This window comes from Neopelma chrysocephalum, unplaced genomic scaffold (genome assembly GCF_003984885.1).
Source record: "Neopelma chrysocephalum unplaced genomic scaffold, ASM398488v2 Primary Assembly neopelma1_298, whole genome shotgun sequence".
In the NCBI taxonomy this organism is placed as follows: domain Eukaryota; kingdom Metazoa; phylum Chordata; class Aves; order Passeriformes; family Pipridae; genus Neopelma; species Neopelma chrysocephalum.
Window position 1 is genome coordinate 146,690 of NW_020897960.1, and position 22,075 is coordinate 168,764.

The 22,075-nt window shown below is 39.2% G+C and overlaps 2 protein-coding genes across 2 annotated transcripts in view; one reads left to right on the top strand and one right to left on the bottom strand.

The window, feature by feature from the left end:
* The window catches only part of COL5A2 (collagen type V alpha 2 chain), a 102,650-nt gene extending 92,991 nt beyond the window's left edge, over positions 1–9,659 (top strand). The window contains exons 49-54 of the mRNA XM_027704918.1: positions 37–90; positions 770–877; positions 3,684–3,975; positions 4,873–5,060; positions 6,923–7,147; positions 8,056–9,659. Coding sequence (XP_027560719.1) covers positions 37–90; positions 770–877; positions 3,684–3,975; positions 4,873–5,060; positions 6,923–7,147; positions 8,056–8,202 — 1,014 coding nt within the window. The 3' untranslated portion in view covers positions 8,203–9,659. The remainder of the gene's footprint in view (positions 1–36; positions 91–769; positions 878–3,683; positions 3,976–4,872; positions 5,061–6,922; positions 7,148–8,055) is intronic.
* Positions 9,660–17,404: 7,745 nt separating this feature from the next.
* COL3A1 (collagen type III alpha 1 chain) overlaps positions 17,405–22,075 on the bottom strand; it is a 50,918-nt gene continuing 46,247 nt past the window's right edge. Inside the window, exons 46-51 of the mRNA XM_027704917.1 lie at positions 21,994–22,047; positions 21,529–21,636; positions 20,629–20,908; positions 19,948–20,135; positions 19,572–19,814; positions 17,405–18,574 (exon numbers count right to left, since the gene is read on the bottom strand). Coding sequence (XP_027560718.1) covers positions 18,428–18,574; positions 19,572–19,814; positions 19,948–20,135; positions 20,629–20,908; positions 21,529–21,636; positions 21,994–22,047 — 1,020 coding nt within the window. The 3' untranslated portion in view covers positions 17,405–18,427. The remainder of the gene's footprint in view (positions 18,575–19,571; positions 19,815–19,947; positions 20,136–20,628; positions 20,909–21,528; positions 21,637–21,993; positions 22,048–22,075) is intronic.

The following is a 22,075-nucleotide window of genomic DNA, read 5'->3' on the forward strand; positions in this document are numbered from 1 at the left end:
AAATGTCACAATGATATGATAATTTCTTCTGTTTAGGGTCCTATTGGTGAACAAGGCAGTCCTGGCATTCCAGGCCCCTTTGGTCCTCGGGTGAGTATGATATTTAAGGTTTTTTGTGCTTGATAATTTCTTTTGCCATGGTCAGACTTCTATTTCTGCTTCACTTTTATTTCAGTGGATTTTACTGACTTCAGTATCATGTGGTGATTACCCTAATATCTTTTGCTGAGACATCACCTTGTTTAATACAGTAAAGCTTTGACATAAGTGTAGTTTATAGCTAAATAAAAAGATCAGGATCACAACAGGCTCTTTTTTGCAGACACTTTTGCTGCAGCTGATGCAAAGCCAAATAAGTGGCAGCTCTGCTGATTGCTGCTCTGCCTTTCATACCCCCATATGTGTCATTCACCCAAAAGTAAAGGAGAAAGGTGACTCTCTTGGATGTTCCCAAGGGACAGTATATCTCTGAGCTTGTATATGTTTTAGCATTCAGCAGCTGTTCCGGACTGCATAGCATCTGGAATTGATCCCACTTGAATGGTTAAGGAAAAAATATACAGCTGATCCAAGTTATATTGTCTGAGGTGATTCACATTGAAACTGCCTTCTTACTTTTACAGAAGAAAAACAGTGATTTTTGAAATTGTGGTAATAGACACGAATAATTGGGTTGCTTCCTGACAAGGTACTGCTTATAAAGGGCTGTTTTGTTCAACTTTGTTATTGAATGCTAAAATATGTTTCTTCTTTCTCCTGTATTTTCTAGGGTCCTCCAGGTCCAGTTGGTCCTTCTGGCAAAGATGGAAATCCTGGTCCACTTGGGCCAATTGGGCCTCCTGGTGTCAGAGGGACTGTGGGAGAAGCTGGACCTGAGGTAAGTTGGTGGGAACATGGAGAGAAAAGGTTACTTTTGAATAATGAGCTTTGTTCAACTGTCCATCACATCACTTTCTCAAACATCCACGAGCTTGAGGCAAACAATAAATGTGTTAGTTTCTCCAACAAACAGCCAGGGTTACTGTGTATTGGAAGGGCTCATTTCTTACTCGTTTTCATCTTCTGCACTTGTGATGATCCCAGTTTCATGCACCTGTGCTCCCCTTAGACCAGCCTGGGACCACTTCTGCAGTTAGGTCATTGGATCCTGCTGGATCTGTAGTTTAACATGGCCATTTGGCCAGTTGGGTCCTTAAACCTCAGGTCTAAGCATAGACCAGCTGGTGTCTGGAATCGGCAGCAGTTCAAAGCTGGCAGTGCCACAAGGGTGGCACTGAGTTAGCACAGCCATCACCACACTCCACTGTGCCTTCAGTCCAAACAAACAGCCCCAACTCTAACACTAAGCCCAGCTGACCTTCAGCCTGGTCTGAGGTTTATAGACACCAACTATGAGCTGATTTACAACTAATGAAAACTCGTTTGACCATTTTGGAAGAAGTCCTAAACCTTTGCTAAACACCCCAGGCGTATTCCACATTTACCAATTTGCAGTAACCTTTCATAGGATGGTAGTTAGGCTATTCCAAGGAAGACAAGTTAGAAAACTAGAGGGATTTGAGAAAAGAGTGATCTGGATGATCAAGTGAAGAATTAAAAAATTGGTGTTACTTATTTTCGGGAAGAAGTGGAAGAGATGGAACAAAACAATGAGCAAGAAAAAGAAGGCAGTTTCTACTGTCTTTCTGTCTGGTAAAACATGATGTTTCCCGTGTTTATGATGTTTATCATTCCATTCATTATTCACTCTATTTCGTTTGAATTTCTACCAGTTATTTGTATTTCCACTTCTGTCGAGACACCAAGATGTGAATGAAGAGTCTATGGCAGAGCATGAGAATATAATATGTCTCCAGGTGCTTCACCTGTGTAATAAGACAGTACAAGAAATGTCACATACCAGTACTTTTAGTTTTGCTTTCCATGGTGGATTTCACACAACTGTGAATTGGAACCAAAAAGTAAGAAATAAGAGTTAAGAATTCCTTTGCCAGACACAGTGTGTGTTAGTTTGGGTGTGTGCTCTGTAGTAAGCATTTGGAGCACTAGTTGTGAATTCTGAAGTAATTACTCTCAAGGAAAATGTCAGTTCTGATCCACTTCTCATGCACCAGAGCACCAAACGTCAAATGAAGGTGTGGTACAGACTTTATGCTGCCTAAGAAGAGTTTGTGTGTGGAGATATGCTTATTATCAGATACCTTCTGTGTCAAGATTCAGTTACCTCCCCACGTGTCACAATCCAAGTTGACAGAAGGACCTCACAACCTTTCATTTGGGAAAACTTAGTCAGGAAAACACCTGTTCTTCCAAAGCAAGGATGATGTAGGTTCTGTCTCACAGAAGCCCTGGGTTCTCTGACCAGAAAGCTCAGCACTGGGCTGCATATGTGTAAAGATGTTTACAGTGTCAAATTTTACTAATTGAAAATGTGCCTGAGGCATCTCTGGGGAAGCAGGAATTTTAGATTGCTCTAAAAATCACTTACAGCTGTTAGGAATTTAAGAAATAAAGTTATTAGGCAGAGATTTGAACAAGAAGGGACAGATGGCTCAAAAAAAAAGGAGCGAGGAGGCCATTCCTTGGTGACTTTTTCCAGCTGTCGAGTCTAAAATCAGGAGTAAGAAAAAGTGGAGCAAGGCACTAAGACAATCAGAGAGGATGTGAAGCAGAGAGGATGCCTCATATGTGGTTCTAATCTCTTTCCCCTGTTCCTGAAAAGGTGAATTGTTTATATCTGAATTGTTCCCTGTGCATGAGGGTGACTGGACCTGAAGTTCAGGGGTTTTTTTAGTGGCTGACTTTGCTGCTGTTATGATCGAGTTATTAAAACTATTAGAAATGCCTCTACCCGAATTCAGGTACAAAAGAGACCAGATGCCAAAGTCGATAGTATGGGGTTTATTTAATGGTAAATGTGAGACAGAGAAAGAGAGATAGAAAGAAATAGGAAAGGGGGGGGGGAGAAGAAATAAAGAGCGTGACAGAGATTAAAATAGAAGAAGTATCGCCACTCTGTGTAACCCCATGGCATCGCATCGGTCTGGTTCTTCTGCTCTTCTTGGTGGTGAGGGTTTCCCGTCAAACATAGAGTCCAATGGATTAATATATGTTCAGGAGATGCCCAGTACATCCCCTGGGGGTGGGGGAGAGCTCTGCAGTCTCTTGTGACAAGCTCTGGATTTGTTACCTGGCATGGATCATGTGCAGTCCTCTGGTGGTGGAAGGCCTCAGGAACAAGTTGGGGGGGCTCTTTGCAGGTCTTTGGTGGTTTATGACCCCTGCTCAGCTGCCTCTCATGTGAATGTCCTGTGTGTACATGGCCTTCCAAGAGTGGGTGGGGGTGTTTATTGCTTCAATTTGGTGTGGAGAGATTTCACACACCCAAAACACTTCTCCTCCACCACCCCCTGAGCCCAGCTAGGGCTGCTTCTTAACACAGATACATTCTTTTTCCCTGAACCTTGTTTACTTCTCCTGAGACTTGAGATGATTAGACAATGGTCCAAGTTCCAATCAGGTTTCAGTGGTGGCAGACAGGCAGTTGCTTCCTTGTAGTTTCACAAAAAGTCTTTCTATGGTTTTGACAATATTTAGGACATTACCTATATTTCAGTCCATCGCAGCTGCCATTTTGCATAGTCTTTGCTGTGCCTCTATTGCCTTTTTATTTTGAACCTTAGGGTCCACCAGGTGAGCCTGGTCCACCCGGCCCTCCAGGACCACCAGGCCACCTCACTGCTGCCATTGGTGACATTATGGGACACTACGATGACGCTATGGCAGATCCTCTACCGGAGTTTACCGAGGATGAAGCAGCCCCAGATGACCATAACAAAACAGACCCAGGAGTCCACGCCACACTGAAGTCCCTGAGCAGCCAGATTGAGACCATGCGCAGCCCGGATGGCTCAAAGAAACACCCAGCACGGACTTGTGATGACCTGAAGCTGTGCCACCCCTCCAAGAGGAGTGGTGAGCACAAACACACCATCTTGTGTGGGCTATATGATGTTGTCTTGCTTCCACTATACACTTGGGCACTGGAAAAAACATGTTTAATACAGATTTTGATGGCCTAACTTGACATTCACAACAGGAGCTTGAAAACATCTCTCAAAAAATTACTTCTTCTTGCCAGTGAAGTATATATTCTGATGTACCCCATATTTAGTTGTTCAGTATTTAGTCAGATGTATTTTAAAATAAGTGCAGTAGCACTCATATAGTGACAGAGATAAGTCAGGATACCAATTGGGAATATTTGCTTAATTGCTATTAGCTCAAAGTGCTACCTGTGGGCTGATGGCCTGCAAGTGCATTCCCTCTGGAATTCTCTGCTATTGCTCCATATTGGCACTTCACAGGTGGTAAAGCATGAACATGCTGTTTAGGGTTTTCCTTAATTTACATGGATTATCAGTGGATAAATCAGAACAGGCTGCAAGGTAGAGATAATTTGTGGTAGGCCTCGTTATCTTTTGCCCCATTTCCTGAAACTTTGCTTCCAACATCAGTATTTAGGAGGGGCAGCCATCGGTTTCTCATATGTGGAGAAAAACGTCTTCTGGCCACTGAGTGTTCTTTATATACTTGGAGGGTTCAGAAGCTTTGCAGTGAATTTAAAAGACCTTAACCATAGACAGCTTTCAAGTGTGAACACTTCAGTTTTAAATGTTAGAAATACTGATCAGCTTGTATCTCGGAGCAACACTATAATGTATATCTGAAGCACACATCAAAACACACTTTGGATTGATTCGTGAAACATATGCCTGTTTTGCACTGTTGCAACATACTCTTGCTTATGTCTTCCCAGTTATTTCAAGAGTCCTTATAATATAACAGAGGCACATTTTATGTTCTTTGTAGGTGAATATTGGATTGATCCTAACCAAGGATGTGTTGAAGATGCCATAAAAGTGTATTGCAACATGGAAACTGGAGAGACCTGTATTTCAGCAAACCCATCTACTGTGCCCCGCAAAATGTGGTGGGCCAGCAGGTCATCTGACTTAAAGCCTGTTTGGTATGGCCTTGATATGAACAGGGGATCACAGGTAAATAAATATAGTTAATGTTAAGAGTTGGCTTCTGTGAAACTTATTTTCTTCTGGTTTAGAACTTCATCTGCCACTCTGAGTGCATTCTGCTACAGTGAGAACATTATAAGTATTGATTGACTGACTTATATTCAATTGGTTGTTATTACTATACAGTAAAGATAGGAAATAGCTGGGAAAAGCAATTGTAAGTGCATCTAAGGCAGGATTGCCTGAAAGTGGACCACTGCTGTAATAGATTTATTTCTTTTGATCCCAAAGCCATCAGCTTCTCTAGCAACCTATTTGACTAAATCACTACCTTGTCCTTAAAAAGAAGTGTACTTTTACCCCAATATGTGATCCAGAACTCTGCTGTTTTGAGTTCTCTCTTCCTTTCAGAAAACTCTTTACTGTTAAAAATAACAAAACTTACTTCACAGATTTGTTTTTAAAGAAGGTATGATTGTTATACGTGTCAGGTTGATTCATTCTGAATGCATCAATCCGTAGGCAGAAAAAACTCCACTCACCTTTCTGTTGGGTTTTTCCCTCTGTGGTAACTTCTAAAATTAGGCTTAATGATGCCGACATATAACAGAAGTTTATCCTATGCAAAGGATATAATTAATTAACCAGTTTTTGCCATTTTTCCCCTACTTTATAAAAAACACAGAGAATATCTTCAACTGTTATTTCATAGGGAGTTTTTATCTTTAAGTATTTGGTGTGTAAAAGAAAAACTGACTGGATTACTGAAAACAATTCAGAGCTTCAACAGTTAAGAAAGATATGATGTTGAGAACAGATGTGATATTGATTGCTTTTTTGAGATGCTTTCACTTATTATCAAATTCAGGAGATCTTGCCATGACCCAAGATATCACAGTTGATGTTTAGCTGCCTAGAGAGCTACACAGAGGGGTTTTGCTAATCAGATGCTCTTTGGTGGAATAAATGATCTTGGGGAATACTTACTGTAAAAAAATTTTCATTTTTTTGATGTACTGTCAGATTTGGTAACAAATAATATGAGCTGTGTAAAAGTCATATGAACTCTTTATGGATTCTAAATAATAAATGTGTCCAAGGCTGCTCAATAGAGATATCATATTTTATAGATTATGACAGTGTCAATCAGTAAGAGCTTCTCCTTTCTTCTCTGGTTTCACTGAAATGTATAAACTTTTAGTCATTCTTGACTGTTGTTTTATGTGTTGCAATGATTCATAAAACATGAATAAAATGAAACGTGCACAGATAGGGAAAAAAAATCTCAGGAATTTTAGAATTTTGGTTATTGATAGAAAAATTGCTTGTTTTCACAGAAACAGTGGCACTTTGTAAAACATTTGTCAAACTTCTCTGCAGATTGATTAGTTGATAAAACCATATGCAAATGTATGGTTATTTTTATATAGTCAGACTCTGGCTGTTTGTGATGCTTCTAAATGCAAAACAAGTTGCTAAAGTTGCAATGTAACAGGTACTCTGTAAAAGGGTTTTCTGTGCTTGACATTTCTTATACGCTTCAAGGTTGCCCTAATGCACTGTTTCATAGGGAACAATCCCTTTCAGAAACAAGGCAGAATTCATTCCAAAATTTGGCATTTCTGTGGAGGCCCAACTGCCTTCGGGTTGTTCAATTGCTGAGCTTTACAGCCAAAATTCTTCAAAATTATCCATGTAACAGAATGCCTGCATTTCTTTGTCCTCACCTGGCAGCAAAGCACGAAAGAAACCAATCTTAGATTTTATGTAATAGGACTCCTGCTAGTTATGTCTGAAAGGGGGTACGATAATGACAGATTTTAGAAAATTCATGACCTCTTAATGAATTTTAATGTAATGTAAGTTGACCTATTTCTTCATCTTCACAGTTTGTGTATGGGGATACAGCTGTCACTCAGATGACATTCCTGCGCCTCCTGTCAAAGGAAGCTTCCCAGAATATCACCTACATTTGTAAAAACAGTGTAGGGTACATGGATGACCAGACGAAGAACCTGAAAAAAGCTGTGATTCTGAAAGGGGCCAATGACCTGGAGATCAAAGCAGAGGGAAACAGCCGATTCAGATACACTGTTCTGCATGACAGCTGCTCTGTAAGTTTGGGGGATTTGCCACTTGCTGTGGAGAAATAGGACTTTTGTCCCTTTTCAGTTCTTTCTTGAATTAGAAAAAAAATCCATAGAAAGAACTAATTAAACTGCTGCTGAATTGTGTCATGAATTGTAGAAGTAACCAATCAAATAGTCATTCTACTACAATTCTAGCTTTACGTAGTAGAAGTCTGCATTTATGTAGAGAATGTTTACAAATTACTACTTCTTAATGAGCATACTGAGATACGTAATCCTGCCATTTTGCATTTCCCAGTATTTGTTTACCTCTGTGTGGAACCACACAAAGTGGTGTGATAACCACAAGTATTTGTCTGCCAGATGGGTAAGATTATTGCAGCATTGCAGTGGAGGGACCTCCAATGAGTTGGAATACTCGTTAGAGTACACAGTACTCATTGAATACTCCAATGAGTTGAAAAGGAAATGTTTCCCCCCAAAAATTCTTAGTGGGAATAGAAACCAGCAAGTAGTAGATTTTTTCATGTTCAGTTGCAGCCTCAGCCAAGTACAAGACACTGGCAAATATTTCTGAATTTAGTTTTGCAACTGAAATGAATTAAGGGCTCTCTGTCCTTTAAAGTAATGATGTGTGCAGGTGCATATGAACGCACAGAGGAGACTTTCACAGCATAAAGAAAAAACAGTGCTGTTGTCTCAGTCTGACAGGTCTGTTCATTACTGTAACAGCAAGAGAGCAAGATCTCTACCTTTCAAAATAACCAAGGTGCAGTGCAGGTGGTGTTGCTCAGTGTGTGTCACTCAGTAAACGCACATTGAGATCCTTCTGAGCAATCAGACAACTGACTCGCCACTGGAATTTGGGCTGGTTTTGACACGGCCTAATGCCTAATTTTTTCCTTTTCTTTTTTTTTTTTTTTCCCTTCTAGAAACGTAATGGGAACGTGGGCAAAACTGTGTTTGAGTACAGGACGCAGAACGTGGCGCGCTTGCCTATCATAGATATTGCACCAGTGGACATTGGCAGCACCGACCAGGAATTTGGAGTTGAAGTTGGGCCAGTTTGCTTCGTGTAAGAGGAATGGGGGAAATTACCACACTACCCAAGCAACAGCAGCAATTAAACACGTGAACTTAGACTGATTGAAGTTAATCCTGAGACTCTTGAAGTAATGGCTGATGTTGGATCAGCATTGTATATACAGCTCTTTCGAAATGCCCGGCCTCCTTTTGAATATTTATTTTACTTGCAAACGTTCTAAGTGATTAGAACCAACTTTTTAGTACAACAGTACAACTTTAAGAGGATCAATGACCACCTTTTAAAAGTAATATGAATCTTTATGAATCTTTTTCCTTGGTTTCGTTTCAAATAATTTTGAAATTTACAGGTATTCAAAATAGTTAGTTTTAATGTGGGACTATGTAAAGCTCTAGAGATTATTTCTTTTGCTTTGATATGTACTGAATAACAGAAAAGTAGAGCACTTCTGTGAACCCTTGGCTGTATTTCAATCATACCTACTCCCTCTATCCCATTTTGTCTTCCTGTGGTTGCCAGTACAACAGACATTCACAGAAATCTGTGTCTTTTGTAGAAGAAAATCTTCAGGCAAGATCATCTTAGTTTGGTATAGTTTTTCCTGCACTTTCCTATGTAAGTCTGCTCAGAAGAGGGATCCACAGCCATGATTAATTTATGAAGTAAAAACACTACTGGGGTAAATGTGAGTTTTCAGTAGAGGTGTCCCATATATTAAATTTTAAGGCCAGACTTCACTTCTCACAATGTATTGGTGTAATTCCATTAAATTATCCTTAATCTTAAAAATACGTCTTAAGCCAAATACTTGTTGATTTTCCAATACTTGCCCATCTAAGAAGCCATTACATATCAAATTATAGAGATGTCTTATATATGGTGCCAATTTCTGTACATTGCAAACCATTCACATGTATACCAGACCAATTGCTAATAAAGAAAGTTTAGAAATTCATTGGTTTTAGCTGACATCCAGACATGCATCACCAGTAATTTGACTTTGTGGCCTTGAGTTGTCAAGGCAGGACAGTTCCATCATTTCTTAGCATGAGCTACCTCATCTCTGGAAGTTGGGATGCAATTAATATTCCTGTTTTTATTTTAGATGTTAAAAGGTGCTATGCTTCTGTTGTTATTTCAAGAAAGGAGATAGGCAGGGCAAAAAAAAAAAAAGAAAAAACCCAACAAAAAAGTGATGGTGCTAAATGACTATAGAAGGCTGATGAAATAAAGATGCCTACTGTCAATGTCATTTTCAGAGCTTAGCTGTTAGGCTTATGGTGTTTGAGAGAACAATGTTACAGTGCATTTATTTGTTGGTCATTCAGTATATAGAATGTTTTGTACCTCTGTCATGCTTTATTTTGTAAAGTATGTGGGTACAAACTTAGGTTTTTTTGTTTCTTTATTGCATCTGTGCTCTCCACTTTTTTTTTTTGTTTGTTCCTTTTAAAAAAAATAAACAGCTGGGGCTATCCCTAAAGAAAGTCATGCACACAGCTTTATTCATGTATCTTTGCAAAGCATTTAATTAAATACATGCTTCTTGCTATGTAAGTGGTTTCCTTTCTCCAGTGTGTCCCATATCAGTTCATTTCCAGGAAATTAAAAATAGAAGTATTTAATCTTTGTTTGGTTGCTCTTTGCATATCTCATTTGCAATGAATTCTCCTGAAATATTTCAAACACAGGAATATAGGGATATTTTGAATCATGTCTTCTGTGCCAGTTTTTGAAGATGGGTGCCAGTTTGTACAAAGTCATCACAGCAAACCTATTAAAGCTGCCTAATTAGGATTGTTTGAGACTCCAGAGAGAGAGATTTCATTCAAGATGGAATGAAACGTAATTTGGCCAATTCCCAATGTCCATGTAAGTTATCACTTATAGAAAACAGTTTCTGGACAAGCTGTAACGTTGCACTTGTGGCAAAGCAGGCAAGAATTTACCTTCTTTTCCCACTTCTGAAAGGGCAGGAGCTTGGCAGTTTTCCAGGCTGTCCGTGTGCATGTCCTACAGGAGAGATATCGAGGTTGGGAAGAGGGAAGCTGACAGGTTCACGCTGATGTTACCTGTTGGCTTTTATTACCCAGGCAGGAACTCTACCTTTTTTTTTTTACTAGCATGAAATGATTTCTGTGAGTATGTGACTCAGGAGTTAACTTATCTACTATTGGACCCTTGAGAAGTTTTAGATGACGTTAATTCCACTGAATAATCTGAGGTGTAATGTCTTGCTCCAGCATGTTCAAGCACAGGTAGATATCCAATGGCTGTGATCATACCTCTACGGCACATTTATCCAGATGCACAAAATAAATGATATTTGGAGTATAGGTTCATGTTAGAAAGTTATTTTTAATCTCTAATTTTCATGAACAGGGTATTATAATCCATGATTAATACAAATGTTTTGCGAGGTCGTTGAAGAACAACAGTATTTTGTTATGAAAGATACTTTTTCTTTTCAAGTTTTTACATCTCTAACTGCACATGAAGTGTGCAGTGTTTCCTCAGCCAGCTGCCTTGAGCACTGAAAAAGAGCTTTAACTAGAGAGCTAACTAAGGTAATATTGTGTAAAAACTATGGCTGGACAATCACTAAAGCAAGACCTCTTGTGAAGTGTGAGCTCTCAGGTAGTTAACTGAGGAGTCTTTGTAATGTAAGTGGTTGGACATGCTTTTTCTCTTGATTATGTTTATGGGATACATGAATACTGCACCTCTTTCCCTGTTTGTGTGTTCCTCAAAGTATTGTAGAACGATTTTAAGCAGGCAAAAAAAAAAGGAGGGGGGGTAGGGAGGGGATTTCTTGTCCAGGCAATGTGGCACAGTCTCACATAAATACAGCTTTAATTCTGTGAACCTAGAATGAATGAGCTGATAATACTACTTTATAAATTCCAGAAAAGGTCAATGTCAGCTATAACATTAATGAAGTTCTGTCTTGGTCACAAACAGCCTCAAAAATGGTAAAAAAGGTACTTTAGAGTGATTATAGCAATATAACACGAAAGACTGCATTTAAATTAAATTTAAGTTACAAGAGTTGGTTGTTGCTTCTGTTTTTCCATAACTAACCTGTCCTCAGTGAGAAACACTCCGGGACTGCCAGCAGCTGACATCTTCTCTTGGTTCCTCAAAACCAGTAATGCAATATTGGTGTGACAACTATTCATTGAAATCTTACCCAGAAACTAAAATTCCTGAACTCCTTCCTTACCTGCCTGTTCCCTTCCTTCAGGAAATGAAGGCTACACTGAAGGTTTAATACTTGCTAGGCGGTTGGTTTTGCTGAGAGAGGATTCCAGAAAGAGAGTAAAACTACTGCAAAAGGAAAAGCAAAACTAGATGAAAATGTAGAAATGTGAATGAAGGAAAAATATTCCCTGCAAGTATGCAAATAGTGTTACACAAAACAGGAGAAAACCTGATTAGCTTGATTGCTAATGCATCTACTGTGCTATCAGCATTACATATTTTATGCTTTGCTGGGAGAAAGTCTGGAAAAGCATTAAGATACCAGGCCACACTCTAATTTGAGCAGGATACTAAAGAATCAATTTTTTACTCGTTCCCCACTCTAATTTTGTGTACATTTTTATTTTCTTGCAAGTAGAGTAAGAAACCATCTTTCTATAATCTCTGGCTTATTTTTTTTTAATAATGCGATAAATTGTTATGATCTGTTGTGTTCTCAATATCAGAGAATGGTGTGCTGTCAAATATTTCTATTGCAAAATTAGTTCCTTGATTTATGTATTACTGTCCCTCCTCCAGTAAAGGCTGCAGCTCAGTGTTTGTAGAGAAAAAAAACAAAAACAGAAACCCAAAACCAAGTAAGTTCACATTTGACAAAACATCACAGAACTGCTTTTTGGCCTTAGTCAACTGAGTGAAAAAGTCTGACACGACCAACTGTAACAAAAGAACATTATTACAATTCTAGAAACTTCAGTGAAATATTTTTGCATGTTTAGTAGGGTACAATCTTCCCTGCCACGAAGAAATATGACCATGACAGAAGATTGTGACAACTGTAGGAGCCATCATTGTGATTCAGGAGCCTCTGCCCTTTAAAGAACAAGCTGTGTGATTCCACACAAAAATCAGAGCAAGTCCAAAGCATTTCCTGCTGCCACATTGGTGTGGTTTAACCCAGCAAGCAGCTGAACACCACTAAACTGCTTGCCCATTCCTGCCCTCCGTGGGGGAGGGAAGAGAGCTGGAGGGGAAAAATGTATAATTCATGGGTTGACAGAAAAGGAAGGGAAAATAATAATAATAAAAGAATTCAAATGTACAAAATAGTGAAGTACAATGCAGCTGCTCACTCACCACCCAGTGACCTATACCCAGCCAATTCCTGAGCAGTGGTTCCTGGCCGGCTTTCACTGCAGCTTTACATGTTGAGGATGACACCATATGTTTTGGAATGTCCCTTGGATCCACTGACATCAACTGTCCTGGCTGTGTCACCTCCCAGCTCCTCGTGCACCCCCAGCCTCCTTGCTGGCAGGGCAGCACGAGAAGCTGGAAAGGCCTTGACTTAATGTAAGCACTGCTCAGCAACAGCATCAGTCTGTTATCAGCAGTATTTTCATCCCAAATCCAAATCCAAAGCACAGCACTGTACCAGCTACTGGGAAGAAAGTTAACTCTATCCCAGCTGACACATCAAATCTATGATTTCCTCCTAGGAATCTTATTCTCTGCTTTGTAGATGCTCCCCGAGTGAGAGGAGGAAGTAGCAGGTTTTTTCAGGTACCTCAGAGCTGTTATAACAAATACAGAGAAGCTGAAATGTGAGTTATGATGAGAACATTCACAAAAACCCCACGGAAACTGCAACATCTCCAGCGCTTCCAAAAGTGATCTTCAGTGACTGCCTTCTCAGGGGACACGGATTCAGCTACAAAACTTGTGACCTTTAATCCAAAGTTATTTATGGCTAAGGGTATACTGAAAGAAGAGAAAGGTTGGATAAGCTTAATTTTGCCAGGTACAACCTCAGGAAGATGAAATGACTTGCTGTGATGGGAAAGCAGCAGTGTGGGTTACAGTCAGTGCTTTCAGAAGACACCCTAGGCCGAACCCTAGAGTCTATTTTTGCAGGATGAAAAGCAGGTGGGAAGACAAGAACACAGGGATTTTGTTCTGAGGGACTTCATTCATCCTGGAACAGCAATCCCTCAGTGTAGTGTGAGCTACTTCTTGCCTCCTCCCAGTAAACAGGTAGGTAGAAATACAGAAAACATGTCTACACCTCCCAAGTCCTAAAACCTCCTGCAAAATATCTTTCTCTTTTGGAACTTTACGTCTAGGTTTATATAGATTTTCTTTAATAGCACAGCAAGATATAATTAAGGACATCTGGTTACAAGCACATGTTGAATTACAATGCTAGATCATGATAAAAAAATTCATACATTACTGTAGCTCAAGATTTTTGTGACATTATCTGTCTCATTACCCCATTTCCCTAAAGAGGCACTTAGTTTAAAAATTGAAGTCTGCCAGACCCAATTTTTTCCTGGTGTAAAGAAATGGATAAGATTTTTCATTGAACCCTCAGGGTTTCAGTCTTGGTTGAAATGGATGTGTTATCAGTAACAAGAAATATATTCTAATTTAATGACTACAATAACGTGATCTTATTGTCATAAATGGTGAGTCCTCCAAAATAACACCTTTTCCAGCCTATATGAATAACATGCTCCTGACAAGGAACACTAGACATTAGATTTTCCTAATCTCAGGAAAGCTCTCAGAACAGCCTTAGCATGGCAAAGCATGGGTTGGAAAGAAATTTCTCCTTTATGAATATTGTGTGGACAACTTCTTTCCTTGTTTTTTTCATGCCCCTCTTTCAACTTCAAGCCTCTCTTTAAACTACGTAGACAACAATATTTTTTTCTTTTCTCCAAGACAGTTTTAAACTTACATGCCAAAGGAATATGCACCTGAATATGTGTCTAAAATCAACTTCTCTCAGAGCTTGGAAAAAGGTGTTGGTGTTTTCATCCAGAGCATTTCTGGATGCTTAAAATGTAAGGAAGGCAAATAGGGAATTGATTTAAATCCTCTCTGTCGAGAGCCTTTTTTCAAACCACAGTTTTGTATATGCACCTTAGTTTTAGACTAACTACAAAGAAGAGTTTACATTTTTACATTTTTACATTTTTCTACCTCTATAAAGGCAAGTAAAGAGTCTGAAAACAGGTTTAAAAGCAGAAAAAAAAAATTTTTTTTTTTACTACTGTTGGATGCGGGCTCTAGGTTCTTTTTCTCCCCTGTAGCTGCCTGAGATTGAGCAAAAACTGGTAAACACTCTCTTAATCTATGGGTATTTTAATTATTTTTTTCAAGAAATCAAGGCTATATGGAAGATTTAATAATCACTAGGCAGTTGGTCTCCCTGAGAGAGGATCCCAGAAAGACAGAAAGTAAAAAAATTGCAAAAGGAAAAGCAAAACTAAATGGAAACGTAGAAATAGTAATGAAAGAAAAAAAGATTTCCTGCAAGTGTGCAAATACTGCATGGAAAAAAGGTAAAAATGATAGCATTAGACAATGATGGTATAATTGTTTAAAAAATCATGACAAAATGTAAAACTAGACTAGCTGGTCAAAAGCTGAACTCGAAATGCTGAAAAAATTGGGGACCCATAGACCCAGTTGGCCAACCTGTGTGTTTAAGCTAGAAAAAAATACATCATTTTGATTTTTGGATTATTGTGTCCCTTTAAACCCCCTGCTGTGAGCTTAAAGATTTTGTTTTATTGTGATTTCAAGCCCATTCTGTGGAGTTCAGAATATCCACAAAGGAGCCTGCTTGAGCAGAGTTGTTACGTCGGTACCAGGGAGATGAAGGCTGGATCTATCCTATTCTACCTGCTGTCCTGCTATTCAGAAATTTAGCTCATGTTAAAATCAGAGGTAATGCTTATTGATGTATCAAATAAAGATGGTGAGAAACCTGAAGAATATGATGAATTGCAGCTGAGAATCACCTGTGTTAACCCCTGCCCTGGGAGAGCATTTGTGGTCACAAAGGGAAAACCAGGTACAAGGGACCGTCTTTCTTGTGAAGTTGTTGCTCATTCCTGTGAGGTGATTATTGGACAATATATTTAGGAACAAGAGAAGAAATCTGCTTTTTCCACAAGCCAAAGAAGAAGAGTAAGTAAGTGTGTTTATAATTTGTTTAAAATTAGGGTCTAATTAGATAGCAAACTTTTCCTCTTAGAGGACAATTTGCTGGATTTCTGTCAAGTTTTGGAGTGATTTAAACATCATTTCCATAAAGAAGGTAGAAAGGAGATGAAATAGTCCCCTTGCCAGCCAGTCCATCTTCACCAGCTTGGTCTCCTGCAAAAGAGCTGCACCTCTAGGTGACAACCTGTGAGTAATTGGAAAGGTGAAGTTTCAATGCAGCATTAAAAAATGAATTAGTGATGTCTTGAGCTCTTGGTATGAGTCAGGCAAACATTTGAGGCAGGGTTTAGTTTGTTGGCATGTTTGTCTGGGGTTTTTTGGTTTTATTTTTTTTTTGGCTGGGTCTGGGGGTTTTTTGGTTTGATTTTGGTTTTGTGAGTTTTGTTATTGTTGCTTTTTTTGTCTTGTTTTCCCAAAGAGTAATGTGGTAATATAAAAATACAGACATACGAGGGTCATGGTAGCTTAGTGGGTGACCCTCTGAAAAAAAAACCACAACGTTTTTGGATCAAGTAAATTATTTTACGTTGGTGGTGGTTGTTTCTTTGTGTTTTCTACAAATGTTCCAGTAATCATCTTTCATTAGAAGAAGTTATTAATGAAAGACTTGACTAAATGTGTGCTTTGGAAAATAGCCCCCAAAACTTCAGTTTTAAGGTTGAGTAATTGTTCCCAGCCATGCACCCAACCCCAGTAGCAATGGGGATAACAAAGGCTATTTTTTTTCTGCTATGGGGATTAAGAACAGGTGTTTCCAATGCATTTTTCCAGCAGCCAGCATTTTTACCAGCTGCTTTCATAAAACTTCAGCTGCAGTCAGCTAATTCAATGTAATTTATGTCAGATTATTACATACATGCAATAATATTACACACATGTAATTCTCATCTGCCATAAACAGTATTCAGTTTTCACCATCAAATGAGGTTTCCTGAAAGAGCCAATATTTTTTATGAGTTATTGGCGCTATTCTTTTATGTTGCGTTAAGTATAGTTGTGCCTGTGTTGATGCTGCAGTTGTGCTGTGAGGGTCTCCCCAAGCCCTCACTATTTTTGTTCTGTGTGCCACGTCCAAATTCTATAATGCCAAAGCAGGGCAGTGTCTTGGCTTAACCCCAAATCTGGTGAGATTTCTTAAAAACTGTCTTTTTTCTGCTAATTTTTTTCTGTTTGGTCCAAACAGAATGTATTCTCAGAGGATGCATAATCTATAATTGTCAATGAGAACTTTTAAGAACCTGATGATTTTTTTTAAAATCCCTAATTTTTATTTGACCTTGTTTTTAGAGGATCCTTGATGATCCTGGGCTGTGGAGCAATGCGTGGCCGTGGTAATGATGTGGGGGCAGGCTCTGTACCTTCCTCCATGGGAAAGACTGAGGATCATCTATCAGCATCTACCTCTGGGAGAGGTTTCCTGGCCCGGGTTCCTTTGTGTGGCTTGTTTCCTTCTTCTGGCCTCGAGCTCAGACACAGTAGTTTGGCAACTACTGTGGTAACTGCTTCTCCTTAAATTTTTGCTAAGATCTGGGGATCACTTGGTTGTGCAGTTCCAGTGGCCATAAAAAATATCAAGATGTTTCAACTGTCAGCTCTGGCAAACTGCTGGTGCCTCTGGCCTGCCCTTAAACCATTTATTTACGTAGCCCATGACTGCCTATTTATTTAGACTGAGGCAGGTTTTTTTGGGAGGGAAGGTTATATTTTCTCCAAACTGACCTGCCTTGGTGCATGGGCCCTGTTTTGGATCTTGCTGTCAGAGCTGCATCCGTGCAGATAGAGAAGCTCACCAGGCTTGCTAAAAGGAGCCACTGGATGGAGAGGAGTAGGAAAAGTAAGAAAGAAAATTTCCTAGTAGTGTGCCATAAACTGCATCCCTTAGGATTACCAGGGTTTCCTTCAAACAAATTATCTTTGAAAAAATCAGCTGAAGCGGGACCAGAGTTGTGTCCTGCCTTGTTAATTTGCTTGAACAAAGAGATATAAATAGTAAACTTAAAAAAAAAAAAGATAGTCAGTTTTATGAAACAACAAGGAGTTTTATTAAGATATTTTATTATGTGTCTCTGTAAGGAATAGACCAACAACCATATAAAAGCTTACAAAGATGGTTAACCTTCAACACTATAAATGTGTTAACGTGACAGAAGAAATTCACAATTTTGCATCTTTATTGACTTTTACAGAGTGAAGGGAGAAAGTTCTCAACTATGACATGCCAATGGCTATCTTTGACAGGAGACATTTACAATTCTTTAAATCCTTTACATTTTTGGGTTTTTAAGCAAGTCAATAACCCTGACTTGCAGAGTTAGGAGTGAAAAATACATTAGCACCATCATATTAGTCTTTTACACTTCCCTAATTTTAGTGGTCTTGACCAGCAATGACAGGAAAGTAGAGAAGCACCTTTGACAACAGAATACAATCCAACAATAAAATTATGGTGACTACTGACATTAAGGTATTAAACTCTTAAAATACACTGTACTTTTCACAGTTAATCAGTACAGAAATAGATGTTTTTGTACCAAATGATTCTATGGAATTGACACTGGGTCCAATGTGTTTTGATTGATTTGATTGATTTTTGGTTTGACTCAGACACATCCCAGTTTCTGTCCATGTTGAGGTAGTTGAAACAGGGAGGTCTTTCTAGCTTTATGGACTGCATCTTGGAAAGAAGGGTAAACTTTGGTACTGGGAGCAATCAGTGCTTTTTAAATTGGCTAACATTCAACTAATAGAACACAGTGTTGTTTTATTAAGTGTTGAAGTTGTATTTTAGCACCACGGAGACATGTTTTGAAGATGGAATTTGGTAAAAAAAAATAGAGCAAAAAGCATTTTTACTGTATTTTGTGTAATAGCAAAAAAACAAACAACCCTTGATATCAAATTGATTTTTCCCCCAGAAATTTTGTTAATAAATAACTGGGATACAGATGGTCACCTGTACTAGCTGACAAGGCTTAAACAAAGGAGCATGGTTGGAGTGTGAATCTGTTTGCTGGGGTTTCAGAAAGAGCAGGATCTTGGATTTATAAGAAGCAGACTGGGCCAACGTCCACACCAAATTCCTGATCAGGACCACCGATATCTATGGGTGCAATATCAACCACGGGCAACCTCATTGGCTTGCGTGTCCTGTATTCAAAGACTGTTTTACCCCATTCACCAGTGTGTTTCTGTGAAGTTAAAAAGAAAAGCAAAAAGAAATATTAGGGAAATGAGTGTTGGGGCAATGTGAAAATCATCCCACGGTTTATCAGATTTCATGCTCTCTATTTCCATACTAACGGGTCCCTTTCAACCCCCTGAAAACCGGTCGCAGTCTCTGTGGCAGTGAACATGTAGACAAAGCATTCTTCATTTCTGGACTGTTTGTGTGAGGGCTTGTGGCTGAAAAGGGTTGGAATCCTGAAGGACAGTAAAGTGCTCTGGAGCAGTTCTAGCATCCCGACTTCGGACTGAAATGTGCTCTGCATGCTGAGAGATGGTACAAATGGCTACTCTGTTCACAAAAGTGGTTTTGGCTTCAGTAGAGTGTCAGCAGTGATGACACAGCTCTTCATGTTGGTGTTAAAGAAATGGCCATGAAGTGGCTGCAAAGTAGATATGTTCACACATCCTTAAATGGCAAATTTAGCATACGGTGTTTGTTGTCCTTTTGGGACCTTAAACACCAGGAGGGAGAAATTATGGACTGTAATAGTGTTTTGCATTTGTTACTGGAAAGGCTGCATATGCTGATAGACCAGCATGCTCAGGGATGTTACTACTCCTCTCCAGTGCTTTCTGCTGCAGTGAGGAAGGCACAGAGAAGCAATATTGGATCTGCAAAATAACCTTCCCATAATCAGAGCCTATGGCTTCAAATCAGCTAGCCTTGATTTGTTGGTATGGTTGGTTTTAGAGCTGACACGAGATGGATCAAAACTTGTTGACTATGACTTCAGTGTGTTGACTCTAAAGCAAGGAGGTACATGTAAAGCAAATATTTTAATGGAAGTGCACCTCACTTTCTACACTTGCTACAGGAATGAAACTTCTGGTGTACAGCATCTAAGTTTCCCTTATTAGGGGCAGCTGTATTCTTTCCTTGCCTGGACCATGCAAAGCTCTCTCTTTCTTATTTATCTGCATTATTTATCAAACTACAGCAGTAAATTCCTGTTTACTTACCGTACAGCCGTCTTCAAGAACAGCGTATGTGAATTTGCTGTTTCCTTCAGCCTTGATCTCGCTTTCCGTAGAGCTCATCAGTTTGAGAGCCTTTTTAACGTTCCCACTGGCTTCATCCATGTAGGCAATGCTGTTCCTGCAGTGGTAAGTGATGTTCTGGGAGGCACGGCTGGAGAGGATGCGAAGGAAGGCCAGCTGAACTTCTGAGACATCCTCGGGAAGCTCAGGATCCCCATAGCTGAACTGCAGAGTGCCACACACATACAACAGCATTTAGCCACGTCTAGGGACAGTCTACATCATGATTATTTCACCTATTTATTTTTCAGTAGATTGTGATGTACAATATGGGCTGCTAACTGTGGTTATTTCTCACCTGGAAGCCTCCATTCATAGATTCTCCAAACCAAACGTGTTTGTTTGCACTGTTTGTGCCGGTCCACCAGTTTTTCCTTGGCACAGCCCCAGGGTTAGCACTGAGGCATGTCTCACCAGTTTCCATATTGCAGTATACTTTAATAGCATCCATCTTGCAGCCCTGGTTTGGATCAATCCAGTACTCCCCTAGAGGTAAAAAGAAAAAATGTTGAAGAGTTTAATGTATTTGGAGAAGAATCTGACTGCACGATGGTAAAGCTTATTTCTATGCCAGATTCCTGAGCCAAATTAGGAACCATATTAATTTTAACCATGATGAGATGCCATAGAAAAGGATATAAAAATATACTGGGTTCATGTGAATATTGTAATCAGACTGACATTTGAAATAAATATAGAACTTATACTTGCAATGCCTTTTTCCCTAAAATTATTTAAACATATGTTCACTTATAAGGACGTAAGGAATAGGGTTGAAATCAGTGCATATACTGTTTAAATGCATAGTTACTCAAAGTTTAAAATTATTTTTATGTTTATCATCTTTATCACGATATTTGTTTTAAAAAAATCAAATTTTTTAGAGCAAATCTCTCCATTTAAATACTGAAGTTGAAAAAAACCAACCAAACAACACCCAAGACCTGCTACCACTGGTGAAAACAAAATCTAAACGTACCACTCTTGAGCTCTGGATGGCAGAATTTCAGATCCCTGCAGTTGCGAGCTGGATTCTTCCGTGACCCGTCAGGACTAATGATGTTTTCAATCTGGTTGTTAATTGATTTCATTGTAGATATGATGTCACTCAGATTGATATCGTTTTCTTTTGGCTCATCTCTGTATTCATACCCGTAGCCCACTGGACCTTTCTCAGCAGCACCCAGGCCAACCGCACCACCACAGCATGGACCAGGAGGACCAGAAGGACCAGGAAGACCAGGCTGGCCTGGTGGACCCTAAAAAATATAATGAATGTAGCCCTGAATAGAGATCACAGGTTAAAACTAAAAGTCTGCCCTAATCTTAAAAAAAAATGGGAATTCTCTCATAGACATTTTATTTACTCATTCATTAATTAAACAGATGTTTAATGTCTGTTAGAGTTTCCAGGCCTGTATTTTCCTAAGACTGGAATTTTTCTCCCCTCGTTTTGTCAAGCTGTGACCATCCTTTGGTGTGGGCTGTCAGAAGGAAAAGGAACCCTTTCCACCAAAATCCAGAGAATGGCCACTTCTCGGCTTTAGGAGCTCTGGCCACTCTAGAGGAGTCTAGAAAATCCATTTCATAGCTTCCAAGAGACAAAGGGAGTCTGTGCTCCGCAGTGGAGATCCTGTTGTACGTGGAAAAGTCAACGATCATCCAAGACTAACACAACGCCCAGTGCACCATTAGTTACACTAAACTACAAATGAGCTGTATTTTTTTAAATTTAGCATTGATGGTTAGATACCTCCTGCCACAGACTCTGTCCATGAAACACAGAATTTCCAAGGGAGGTATTTGAAGAGGAGAGCACCCTACATTTCTCAAATATTCCCTAAATGTTTGTCTGTGTGAGTGTACACTGTTTACTTACGGCAGGGCCGCTTTCACCTCTGGTACCACGGGGGCCAGGAGGACCAATTGGACCTGGGTATCCACTTCTACCCTCTTTTCCAGGTGGTCCAGCTGGTCCTGGGGGACCCTAGAACAATGATGAACACAAATAGTATGGTCAAAAGAGTTTATGAGGCAATCTCAAATTCAGAAATACTTTGTGAGATATTTTGAACGTTTCTGTAAAATTTCTCAGGTTTTTTCTCTTTCTTCAGCTGCTGTCTGTTAAGATCTAATTTAAATATAAATATTTACCTATAAAATATTTATTTAATATTCAATATAATATATAATATATATTATATTTAATATATGTACTATATAATAAACTATATATAATATTGTATTTTTAATATTTAAATATTAAAGTTTAAAAAATATATATATGGAAACAAAACAGTCTGAATTTTCCTTGCCATTAGGCTAGGTAATGAGTTTTTCTTACCTTTGGACCTGAAGGTCCTGGACTTCCAAGTGCACCTTGTGGACCCAGGGGACCCTATGAAGAAAAGTCAAGTCAGTCATGC